The 12,959-nt window shown below is 37.5% G+C and overlaps 1 protein-coding gene across 3 annotated transcripts in view; it reads left to right on the top strand.

Annotated features, from left to right (window-relative positions):
• Positions 1–12,959, top strand: part of ARHGEF4 (Rho guanine nucleotide exchange factor 4) — a 231,385-nt gene that overhangs the window by 153,171 nt on the left and 65,255 nt on the right. For all 3 annotated transcript variants that reach the window (XM_053709873.1, XM_053709872.1, XM_053709874.1), the window contains one exon: positions 9,636–9,815. In XM_053709873.1, the coding sequence (XP_053565848.1) occupies positions 9,636–9,815 (180 nt within the window). The remainder of the gene's footprint in view (positions 1–9,635; positions 9,816–12,959) is intronic.

Genomic DNA, 12,959 nt, shown 5'->3' with positions numbered 1-12,959 from the left:
GAGATTAGACAGGAGCTGGATTCCGCCCAAACCAAAATTTGAGATACTTCTTTCATAGCCAGAGGACTGTGAGTCCCTCCTTGATGATTGATGTATGCCACAGTTGTGACATTGTCTGTCTGAAAACAAATGAACGATTCTCTCTTCAGAAGAGGCCAAAACTGAAGAGCTCTGAAAATTGCACAGAGTTCCAAAATATTGATCGGTAATCTCACCTCCTGAGATTCCCAAACTCCTTGTGCCGTCAGAGATCCCCACACAGCTCCCCAACCTGTGAGACTTGCATCTGTTGAAATTACAGTCCAGGTCGGAAGCACAAAAGAAGCCCCCTGAATTAAACGATGGTGATCTGTCCACCAGGTTAGAGAGTGTCGAACAATCGGTTTTAAAGATATTAATTGAGATATCTTTGTGTAATCCTTGCACCATTGATTCAGCATACAGAGCTGAAGAGGTCGCATGTGAAAACGAGCAAAGGGGATCGCGTCCGATGCAGCAGTCATAAGACCTAGAATTTCCATGCATAAGGCTACCGAAGGGAATGATTGTGACTGAAGGTTTCGACAAGCTGCAATCAATTTTAGACGTTTAGAGTCATGGACACTGAATCTATCTGGAAACCCAGAAAGGTTACCCTTGTCTGAGGAATCAAAGAACTTTTTGGTAAATTGATCCTCCAACCATGATCTTGAAGAAACAACACAAGTCGATTCGTATGAGATTCTGCTAAATGTAAAGACTGAGCAAGTACCAAGATATCGTCCAAATAAGGAAATACCACAATACCCTGTTCTCTGATTACAGACAGAAGGGCACCGAGAACCTTTGAAAACATTCTTGGAGCTGTAGCTAGGCCAAACGGTAGAGCCACAAACTGGTAATGCTTGTCCAGAAAAGAGAATCTCAGGAACTGATAGTGATCTGGATGAATCGGAATATGCAGATATGCATCCTGTAAATCTATTGTGGACATATAATTCCCTTGCTGAACAAAAGGCAAGATAGTCCTTACAGTTACCATCTTGAACGTTGGTATCCTTACATAATGATTCAATATTTTTAGATCCAGAACTGGTCTGAAGGAATTCTCCTTCTTTGGTACAATGAAGAGATTTGAATAAAACCCCATCCCCTGTTCCGGAACTGGAACTGGCATAATTACTCCAGCCAACTCTAGATCTGAAACACAATTCAGAAATGCTTGAGCTTTCACTGGATTTACTGGGACACGGGAAAGAAAAAATCTCTTTGCAGGAGGTCTCATCTTGAAACCAATTCTGTACCCTTCTGAAACAATGTTCTGAATCCAAAGATTGAGAACAGAATTGATCCAAATTTCTTTGAAAAAACGTAACCTGCCCCCTACCAGCTGAGCTGGAATGAGGGCCGCACCTTCATGTGGACTTAGAAGCAGGCTTTGCCTTTCTAGCAGGCTTGGATTTATTCCAGACTGGAGATGGTTTCCAAACTGAAACTGCTCCTGAGGACGAAGGATCAGGCTTTTGTTCTTTGTTGAAACGAAAGGAACGAAAACGATTATTAGCCCTGTTTTTACCTTTAGATTTTTTATCCTGTGGTAAAAAAGTTCCTTTCCCACCAGTAACAGTTGAGATAATAGAATCCAACTGAGAACCAAATAATTTGTTACCCTGGAAAGAAATGGAAAGTAGAGTTGATTTAGAAGCCATATCAGCATTCCAAGTCTTAAGCCATAAAGCTCTTCTAGCTAAAATAGCTAGAGACATAAACCTGACATCAACTCTAATAATATCAAAAATGGCATCACAAATAAAATCATTAGCATGCTGAAGAAGAATAATAATATCATGAGAATCATGATTTGCTACTTGTTGCGCTAAAGCTTCCAACCAAAAAGTTGAAGCTGCAGCAACATCAGCTAATGATATAGCAGGCCTAAGAAGATTACCTGAACACAGATAAGCTTTTCTTAGAAAGGATTCAATTTTCCTATCTAAAGGATCTTTAAACGAAGTACCATCTGACGTAGGAATGGTAGTACGTTTAGCAAGGGTAGAAATAGCCCCATCAACTTTAGGGATTTTGTCCCAAAATTCTAACCTGTCAGACTGTACAGGATATAATTGCTTAAAACGTTTAGAAGGAGTAAATGAATTACCCAATTTATCCCATTCTTGGAAATTACTGCAGAAATAGCATTAGGGACAGGAAAAACTTCTGGAATAACCACAGGAGATTTAAATACCTTATCTAAACGTTTAGAATTAGTATCAAGAGGACCAGAATCCTCTATTTCTAAAGCAATTAATACTTCTTTAAGTAAAGAACGAATAAATTCCATTTTATCAGCATCAATCTCTGAAACAGAATCCTCTGAACCAGTCATCAGAATCAGAATGACAATGTTCATTTAAAAATTCATCTGTAGGGAGAGAAGTTTTAAAAGATTTTTTACGTTTACTAGAAGGAGAATAACAGACATAGCCTTCTTGATGGATTCAGAAACAAAATCTCTTATGTTATCAGGAACATTCTGCACCTTAGATGTTGAAGGAACTGCAACAGACAATGGTACATTACTAAAGGAAATATTATCTGCATTAACAAGTTTGTCATGACAATTAATACAAACAACAGCCGGAGGAATAGCTACCAAAAGTTTATAGCAGATACACTTAGCTTTGGTAGATCCAGCACTAGACAGCGATTTTCCTGTAGTATCTTCTGACTCAGATGCAACGTGAGACATCTTGCAATATGTAAGAGAAAAAACAACATATAAAGCAAAATAGATCAAATTCCTTATATGACAGTTTCAGGAATGGGAAAAAATGCCAAAGAACAAGCTTCTAGCAACCAGAAGCAATGAAAAATGAGACTTAAATAATGTGGAGACAAAAGCGACGCCCATATTTTTTAGCGCCAAATCCACATTATTTGGCGCCTAAATGCTTTTGGCGCCAAAATGACGCCACATCCGGAACGCCGACATTTTTGGCGCAAAATAACGTCAAAAAATGACGCAACTTCCGGCGACACGTATGACGCTGGAAACGGAAAAGAATTTTTGCGCCAAAAAAGTCCGCGCCAAGAATGACGCAATAAAATGAAGCATTTTCAGCCCCCGCGAGCCTAACAGCCCACAGGGAAAAAAGAGTCAAATTTTTGAAGGTAAGAAAAAATGAATAATTCAAATGCATAATCCCAAATATGAAACTGACTGTCTGAAAAATAAGGAAAGTTGAACATTCTGAGTCAAGGCAAATAAATGTTTGAATACATATATTTAGAACTTTATAAACAAAGTGCCCAACCACAGCTTAGAGTGTCACAGAAAATAAGATTTACTTACCCCAGGACACTCATCTACATGTTTGTAGAAAGCCAAACCAGTACTGAAACGAGAATCAGTAGAGGTAATGGTATATATGAGAGTATATCGTCGATCTGAAAAGGGAGGTAAGAGATGAATCTCTACGACCGATAACAGAGAACCTATGAAATAGACCCCGTAGAAGGAGATCACTGCATTCAAATAGGCAATACTCTCCTCACATCCCTCTGACATTCACTGCACGCTGAGAGGAAAACCGGGCTCCAACTTGCTGTGGAGCGCATATCAACGTAGAATCTAGCACAAACTTACTTCACCACCTCCATCGGAGGCAAAGTTTGTAAAACTGAATTGTGGGTGTGGTGAGGGGTGTATTTATAGGCATTTTGAGGTTTGGGAAACTTTGCCCCTCCTGGTAGGAATGTATATCCCATACGTCACTAGCTCATGGACTCTTGCTAATTACATGAAAGAAATGAGATGCTCCAATAAAAAAGAGCATGTCCTTTCTGGACTACAATGTTCCCTAAAATCTGAAAATTGTCAGTCTAAATCAATTGCAATGGTTCAGATATACCTACAGTCACTGAATATACCTACAGTCAAAGTCACTGAATGCATTGACTTCAAGTTTAACAATTACTTTGATAAAGCTTTGGCGGCCACATGTTCCTTTTACATAAAATGATCCATTATCTTTTTGTGGCCAGTAAAGCTATACAAAGATAATTAAATAAATAAAAAAAAGCAGTACTTGTGCATGTGTAGTGCAGATTTGCTAAAAAAAAAAAAATGAGTATGTTTGAATACAACAATTTGTACGCTAAAGGAACATTGGACTCAAAAATATTCTGTCATGTATATGAATGACGAGCAGTTAAACATGTAAAAAAATATATATATATTTGCATGAAAAGTAAAGTTTAGAGAGATAATCAGGTAAGTAACTGATAAGAGTTCATAGTCCAAACAGCTGCAGGAACTTTTAAATGGGCTAAGCATTCTCCCTGTCACCTCCCACTGGGAGTTTGGTTTTTACTGCCACCTCTTGTTTAAATAGCTTTTTTACTTCCACCTCTTGTTTAAATAGCTTTTCTAAATAGCATTCATATTTTCAGTATAGATGGCAGTTTCTAACAAGAAAGAGTAGATATTTCAAATAAAAGTAAAGTAACCTAAGTAAGTCCAGTAGGTAAATGTATAACAACAAAGAAGCTCATGGGGGCGCTCAGCACAGATAATATTTGTGACCTGTAACTATCACCAGAGGACAAGGGACGGGCAGAAGTAGGGGGGACCCCCCAATCTGACAGTCATCCGAGCTGTGTGACAGGAAGAGGCAGGACAGCAATGGTGACGAGCTCCAAGAAGAGTCAATTAAACAGCAACTGGGAAAAGCCTCTTATGGAGTAATAAGCCGGGGAACTACACATGGGAGGCTTTTTCCTGACTCTGCCGTCCTCCAGTTTTGACCAATGTAATGATTATTCTGGTCACTTAACAAGAAACCTAACATTAGGCATTAGAATCTGTTCTGATTTCCAGAGCGTGAGTTCTTCTTGTGTCTAACCATTGTTCACACTTTTTTTGTTGCAAAATATTCGAAAATGTCTACTAACAGCCACCGGATTTGAAACATATTAGTATATCATATCCAGAACATATTTCTTGGAATTATCCAGGTTTGAGTAAAATCAGTTATAAGAGAAAAGTGCAAAGAAATAAAATTGCTAAAATGTGCCAAAATGAACTAAATCTTTATTCACAACCTTAACCAATAGTTTAATCTACTAATCTGCAAATTGATCACCTTGAATAGAATAACAATGAAAATCCAACCCTTTGGTAACCACATGATTTATTCATAGGAGAGAAGGCAGAATACAAATGCGTTGTTATTATGTGTCCATGTATGAGTGATCGACCATTTGTATATAGTACCTTGTTGCACACCTGAACCATAGGGGAAATTACACCCATTTAAAGAGCAAATCCCCAAATTAAAAATTTCAAAATCTAGAATTATTCTGAAATAAAGAGTTTTTCATTAATATATTACGAGTGAAGCGCTATTTATCTAACTAGAATTAAACTTTCTGCACACATCGGGTTGCACTCGTATTACAAGTTGAAAATAAAGAGTTACAGTTTGCGCACTAACCCGATGCGCAAAAAGCCAAATTTAGAATATCGCGCATGCGATAACCTATTCCCCATAGAAGTCAATGGAGAAAAAAGGTGGGGGGAAAAACCTAACACCCTCCTTGCGCTCTAACTCGAACGCATATTCTCAAGTGTGCTAACCCGACATAAAAATGTGAAAATGTCACATTCCACATAGAAGAATGTGTTCTATTGATTCATAAATACATATTTCTACATATATTTGATAGTATTTTGGTACAATATCTATACCTATGGGGCCCATTTATCAAGCTCCAGATGGAGCTTGAGGGCCCGTGTTTCTTGTGAGCCTGCAGGCTCGCCAGAAATACCAGTTATGAAGCAGCTCTCTCTCTCTCTCTCTCTCTCTCTCTCTCTATATATATATATATATATATATGTATGTGCTTTTATGTGTATATATGTTTGTAAATACATATACACATATAAATACATATGTACACATAATATAGACATATAAATATACAGGTGAAACTAGAAAATTTGAATATTGTGCAAAAGTTAATTTATTTCACTAATGCAACTTAAAAGGTGAAACTAATATATGAGATAGACTCATTACATGCAAAGCAAGATAGTTCAAGCCGTGATTTGTCATAATTGTGATGATTATGGCTTACAGCTCATGAAAACCCCAAATCCACAATCTCAGAAAATTGGAATATTGTGAAAAGGTGCAATATTCTAGGCTCAAAGTGTCCCACTCGAATCAGCTAATTAAGCCATAACACCTGCAAAGGGTTCCTTAGCCTATAAATGGTCTCTCAGTCTGGTTCAGTAGGAATCACAATCATGGGAAAGACTGCTGACCTGACAGTTGTGCAGAAAACCATCATTGACACATGGAGGAGGGAAAGCCTTGAAAGGTAATTGCAAAAGAAGTTGGATGTTCCCAAAGTGCTGTATCAAAGCACATTAATAGAAAGTTATGTGGAAGGGAAAAGTGTGGAAGGGAAAAGTGGACAAGCAGTAGGGATGACCGCAGTCTGGAGAGGATTGTCAGGAAAAGGCCATTCAAAAGTGTTGGGGACTTTCACAAGGTGTAGACTGAGGCTGGAGTCAGTGCATCAAGAGCCACCACACACAGACGGATTTTGGACATGGGCTTCAAATGTCGTATTCCTCTTGTCAAGCCACTCCTGAACAACAAACAACATCAGAAGCGTCTTACCTGGGCTAAAGAAAAACAGACCTGGTCTGTTGCTCAGTGGTCACTTTTTTATCTGATGAAACAACCCCTGTAGGTTGAGAAACGCGTCATAAAATATTAAAAGACATTTTTATTTTTATTTGAAGTTGTCTGTGTTGTGGTTCATACATACCATCTGAACAACACACATAAGATTACTCCTTTGCAGCACCTGAAGTCTATACAAGTCCAGACAACAGGAGAGAAACACCAAAGTGCCTTTGGAGCCTGGCTCCTACAGTGTACTAGCGACTGTTAAGTGCTAGCCTGCTCTCTTGCACTGGTTACAGTACAGTGCCACACCATCTGGTAAGCATAAAATCTTCTTTTATCCGTACCTGCATTCCAGACGATATCACGCTATTGTGGTGCCCTCTCTCTATTCTTCTTTAACAGTTGTTCCACACTCTCTGGGATCAAGAGGAGCAGCCTGATTCATTATTCCATTCAAGAGGACATCTTTATTCCCTATTTACCACCAGCATATGGACAGTAAACAGGACTAATACGGTAGACTTGATCTACTATATCAATAGTACAATAATTTGGTTTTAAATTGTATAATGTTTTCTTTTTAAACACCAGCGCTCTTTTATATCCCTTTACTGGGATATTTTTACAAGCAGTAGGGATGACCGCAGTCTGGAGAGGATTGTCAGGAAAAGGCCATTCAAAAGTGTTGGGGACTTTCACAAGGTGTAGACTGAGGCTGGAGTCAGTGCATCAAGAGCCACCACACACAGACGGATTCTGGACATGGGCTTCAAATGTCGTATTCCTCTTGTCAAGCCACTCCTGAACAACAAACAACGTCAGAAGCGTCTTACCTGGGCTAAAGAAAAACAGACCTGGTCTGTTGCTCAGTGGTCCAAAGTCCTCTTTTCTGATGAGAGCAAATTTTTCATCTCATTTGGAAACCAAAGACCCAGAGTATGGAGGAAGAATGGAGAGGCACACACTGCAAGATGCTTGAAGTCCAGTGTGAAGTTTCCACAGTCTGTGTTGATTTGGGGAGCCATGTCGTCTGCTGGTGTTGGTCCACTGTGCTTCATTAAGTCCAAGGTCAACGCAGCCATCTACCAGTAGATTTTGGAGCACTTCATGCTTCCTTCCGCAGATGAGCTGTATGGGGATGCTGACTTCATTTTCCAGCAGGACTTGGCACCTGCCTACACTGCCAAAAGCACCAAAACCTGGTTCAATGACCATGGGATTACTGTGCTTGATTGGCCAGCAAACTCACCTGACCTGAACCCCATAGAGAATCTATGGGGCATTGCCAAGAGAAAGATGAGACATGAGACCGAACAATGCAGTAGAGCTGAAGGCCGCTATTGAAGCATCCTGGTCTTCCATAACACCTCAGCAGTGCCACAGGCTGATAGCTCCATGCCACGCCCCATTGAGGCAGTAATTGCTGCAAAAAGGGGCCCAAACCAAGTACTGAGTACATACAGTATGCATGTTTATACTTTTCAGAGGTCCAATATTGTTCTATGTACAATCCTTGTTTTATTGATTGCATGTAATATTCTAATTTTCTGACATTGTGGATTTGGGGTTTTCATGAGCTGTAAGCCATAATCATCACAATTATGACAAATCACGGCTTGAACTATCTTGCTTTGCATGTAATGAGTCTATCTCATATATTAGTTTAACCTTTTAAGTTGCATTAGTGAAGTAAATTAACTTTTGCACGATATTCTAATTTTTTGAGTTTCACCTGTACATACATCTTTAGACATATATGTAAGTATCCCTATGTTAAAGCCCTTTGCCTGCCTTTTTTTTCTAACACCTGAGACCTCATATCTTTGAGCCTTTATAATTTTTGTGCAATATTGTTTTTGAAATCATTATTATTAGATGGTGTTATTATGAGTGTAACTGTACTTTTTAATGTATTTTGTTACAATTTTTTGTTTTGCGAAACAGATGACTAGAGCTCTGAGGTCACAGTAATCATTCTAGCGTAAATCACGATAGAGCTCCGCTCGTAATCTGGTTCAAAATGATTAAAAATGACCATTTTCCCCGCCAGTAATTAGTTGCAATCTTCTCTGCCTGCATCTTTGGTTTGGTTTTTGTGTTCTAAAATGCATATACTAGTATGTATTTAAAATAACTATTACCTTTTTGAGTACACTACTGTATCTTTGTGACGGTACTATGTATACAGAAGTATTAAAATGATATGAAAATACCTTTAGGCTGCTTGGATACGCTGTATTATGTAAATATTGCCTAAATCAAATATATTGTGGTTTGTACTTGGTCCCATCCCCTCTACAAGCTGTCCCATTTTACATATGCAAATATAGAAATATTCAAAATACAAATTATTCCGAAATCCAAAGCTTTTCTGGTCCCAGGCAGTTTTAATAAAGGAATTTATACATGTGCCAGCAACTCAACCCCATCACCTATATACACAGCCCTTTTACTGAAACTTTTTTTTTTCCATTTATACTCTCTCCTTTATTTTTATTATTATTATTATTATTTTTAAATAAATATTTTCTATTAAAATATTCTGTCAATTGTTCCCGATGGACTTGATTAGTTCTGTAGTGGGCAACCTAGGAGGCCTACAAGGGCCACATTCAGCAATAACTTTTAGCTTTATGCATTTTTACAATAGTAGTAATTTAGGAAACCACATTTTATCTATGTGCTATCTTCTGTACTGTTTTTATGACATTATATTTTTCCACCTTCATTACTTTTTGATCTTGTAAATAAATATGTTACATAACATAACATAATGGTCTAAGTTCATTAGATACATATTTATGAACATAAAAAGTAATTTTCTGGACCAGGCAAGTAGTAAGCCCTTGCAGCACAAAGGTCAAGATGCATAGTGACATGTTAAATAATATAAGTCACATTATTCATTGCCTTGATCAATAAAACTAGGTTGAAGTTATGTTTTCTAATTTACAGCTTATAAGTGATGGCAGTGTGGTATATGCAGAGGCTCTATGGGATCATGTCACAATGGATGACCAAGAACTGGGCTTCAAGGCCGGCAGTGTCATTGAAGTAATGGATGCTTCCAACAAGGAGTGGTGGTGGGGGAGGATTCTAGACAATGAAGGATGGTTTCCTGCCAGCTTTGTGAGGGTGAGTACTGAGCTAAACACATGCAGATTTGTTTTAATTGAATCACTACATTGAGGGTTATCAATAGATCCAAATTAAACATATACCATAGTTGAAATTACCGGGTTTTACTATGTTTCTAATTGTTGTTGTTGTATTCTTTTTAATAAATATAAAGCTATATAATTTTGATTTTTTTTTTTAAATTCTGTTTTTTTTATTTGAATTAATAATATTTTTCAGGTGAGTATATTTTCATTGCACCCTCACCTGTTGTATTTTAACTAATTTAACTTCAGTGACATTAAGCTCTTAACAAACATATTTTTAATTCAAAGTATGCTCTGCTAGAAAATAATTACTTTTAAAGTTTTTCTCCATTATCATCAGAATTGTTCAGCCTATGACCTGAAGGTTATGATGTGGTCTCCAATGATTTTTATATGGCTTCCACCTCTCTCCCACCACTTAGTATTTGCATCACACAAATACAATTCTCTGTTTGCATGTTTTGTTTTTGTGTACATGTAAACTTGTAGCTAAAAAATTCAGATTTGTGTATGCAATAATATGTTTATATATAAGTATACATTTTTATTTAAAGGGACAGGAAACCACAACATTTTCTTTCATGATTTGGATAAAACATTCCATTTTAAACAACTTTTTATTTATATCTATTATCAAATATGCTGCATTATCTTTTTATCCTTTGCTGAAGGAACAACTTTACACTACACACAGCTAGATGAACAAATTTACGGCTAGATTTAGAGTTTGGCGTTAGCCGTCAAAACCAGCGTTAGAGGCTCCTAACGCTGGTTTTGGTCTACCGCTGGTATTTAGAGTCAGGAAAGGGTCTAACGCTCACTTTCCAGCCGCGACTTTTCAATACCGCAGATCCCCCTACGCAATTTGCGTATCCTATCTTTTCATTGGGATCTTTCTAACGCCGGTATTTAGAGTCTTGGCTGAAGTGAGCGTTAGAAATCTAACGACAAAACTCCAGCCGCAGAAAAAAGTCAGTAGTTAAGAGCTTTTTGGGCTAACGCCGGTTTATAAAGCTCTTAACTACTGTGCTCTAAAGTACACTAACACCCATAAACTACCTATGTACCCCAAAACCGAGGTCCCCCCACATCGCCGGCACTCTATTAAAAAATTTTAACCCCTAATCTGCCGACCGCACACCGCCGCCAGCTACGTTATCCCTATGTACCCCTAATCTACTGCCCCTAACACCGCCGACCCCTATATTATATTTATTAACCCCTAATCTGCCGCCCCCAACGTCACCTCCACCTACCTACAATTATTAACCCCTAATCTGCCGACCGGACCTCACCGCCACTATAATAAATGTATTAACCCCTAATCCGCCTCACTCCCGCCTCAATAACCCTATAATAAATAGTATTAACCCCTAATCTGCCCTCCCTAACATCGCCGACACCTAACTTCAAGTATTAACCCCTAATCTGCCAACCGGACCTCACCGCTACTCTAATAAATTTTTTAACCCTTAAAGCTAATTATAACCCTAACACTAACACCCCCTAAGTTAAATATAATTTAAATCTAACAAAGTAAATTAACTCTTATTAAATAAATTATTCCTATTTAAAGCTAAATACTTACCTGTAAAATAAACCCTAATATAGCTACTATATAAATTATAATTATATTGTAGCTATTTTAGGATTAATATTTATTTTACAGGCAACTTTGTATTTATTTTAACCAGGTACAATAGCTATTAAATAGTTAATAACTATTTTATAGCTACCTAGTTAAAATAATTACAAAATTACCTGTAAAATAAATCCTAACCTAAGTTACAATTAAACCTAACACTACACTATCAATAAATTAATTAAATAAAATACCTACAATTATCTACAATTAAACCTATCACTACACTATCAATAAATTAATTAAATACAATACCTACAAATAAATACAATTAAATAAACTAACTAAAGTACAAAAAATAAAAAAATATTTACAAACATTAGAAAAATATTACAACAATTTTAAACTAATTACATCTACTCTAAGCCCCCAAAATAAAAAAATGCCCTACCCTATTCTAAAATTAAAATAGAAAAGCTCTTTTACCTTACCAGCCCTGAAAAGGGCCTTTTGCTGGGCATGCCCCAAAGAATTCAGCTCTTTTGCCTTTAAAAAAAAAAAACATACAATACCCCCCCCTCCAACATTACAACCCACCACCCACATACCCCTAATCTAACCCAAACCCCCCTTAAATAAACCTAACACTAAGCCCCTGAAGATCTTAGGTTAGGATTTATTTTACAGTTAATTTTGTAATTATTTTAACTAGGTAACTATTAAATAGTTATTAACTATTTAATAGCTATTGTACCTAGTTAAAATAATTACAAAGTTGCCTGTAAAATAAATATTAATCCTAAAATAGCTACAATATAATTATAATTTATATTTTAGCTATATTAGGATTTATTTTACAGGTAAGTATTTAGCTATAAATAGGATTAATTTATTTAATAAGAGTTAATTTATTTTGTTAGATGTAAATTATATTGAACTTAGGGGGGTGTTAGTGTTAGGGTTAGACTTAGCTTTAGGGGTTAATACATTTATTAGAGTAGCGGTGAGGTCCGGTCGGCAGATTAGGGGTTAATAATTGTAGGTAGCTGGCGGCGACTTTGTGGGGGGCAGATTAGGGGTTAATAAATATAATATAGGGGTCGGTGGTGTTAGGGGCAGCAGATTAGGGGTACATAGGTATAATGTAGGTTGCGGCTGTGTACAGAGCGGCAGATTAGGGGTTAATAATAATATGCAGGGGTCAGCGATAGCGGGGGCGGCAGATTCGGGGTTAATAAGTGTAAGGTTAGGGGTGTTTAGACTCGGGGTACATGTTAGGGTGTTAGGTGCAGACTTAGGAAGTGTTTCTCCATAGGAAACAATGGGGCTGCATTAGGAGCTGAACGCAGCTTTTTTGCAGGTGTTGTGGTTTTTTTTCCAGCTCAAACAGCCCCCATTGTTTCCCTATGGGGGAATCGTGCACAAGCACGTTTTTTTGAAGCTGGCCGCGTCGTAAGCACCGCTGGTATTGAGAGTTGCAGTTGGCGGTAAATATATGCTCTACGGCCCCTTTTTGGAGCCTAACGCAGCCCT

This window comes from Bombina bombina, chromosome 4, assembly GCF_027579735.1.
Source record: "Bombina bombina isolate aBomBom1 chromosome 4, aBomBom1.pri, whole genome shotgun sequence".
Classification (NCBI taxonomy): Eukaryota; Metazoa; Chordata; class Amphibia; order Anura; family Bombinatoridae; genus Bombina; species Bombina bombina.
The sequence above is the reverse complement of the archived record's forward strand: the minus strand, read 5'-3'. Positions and strand labels throughout refer to the sequence as shown.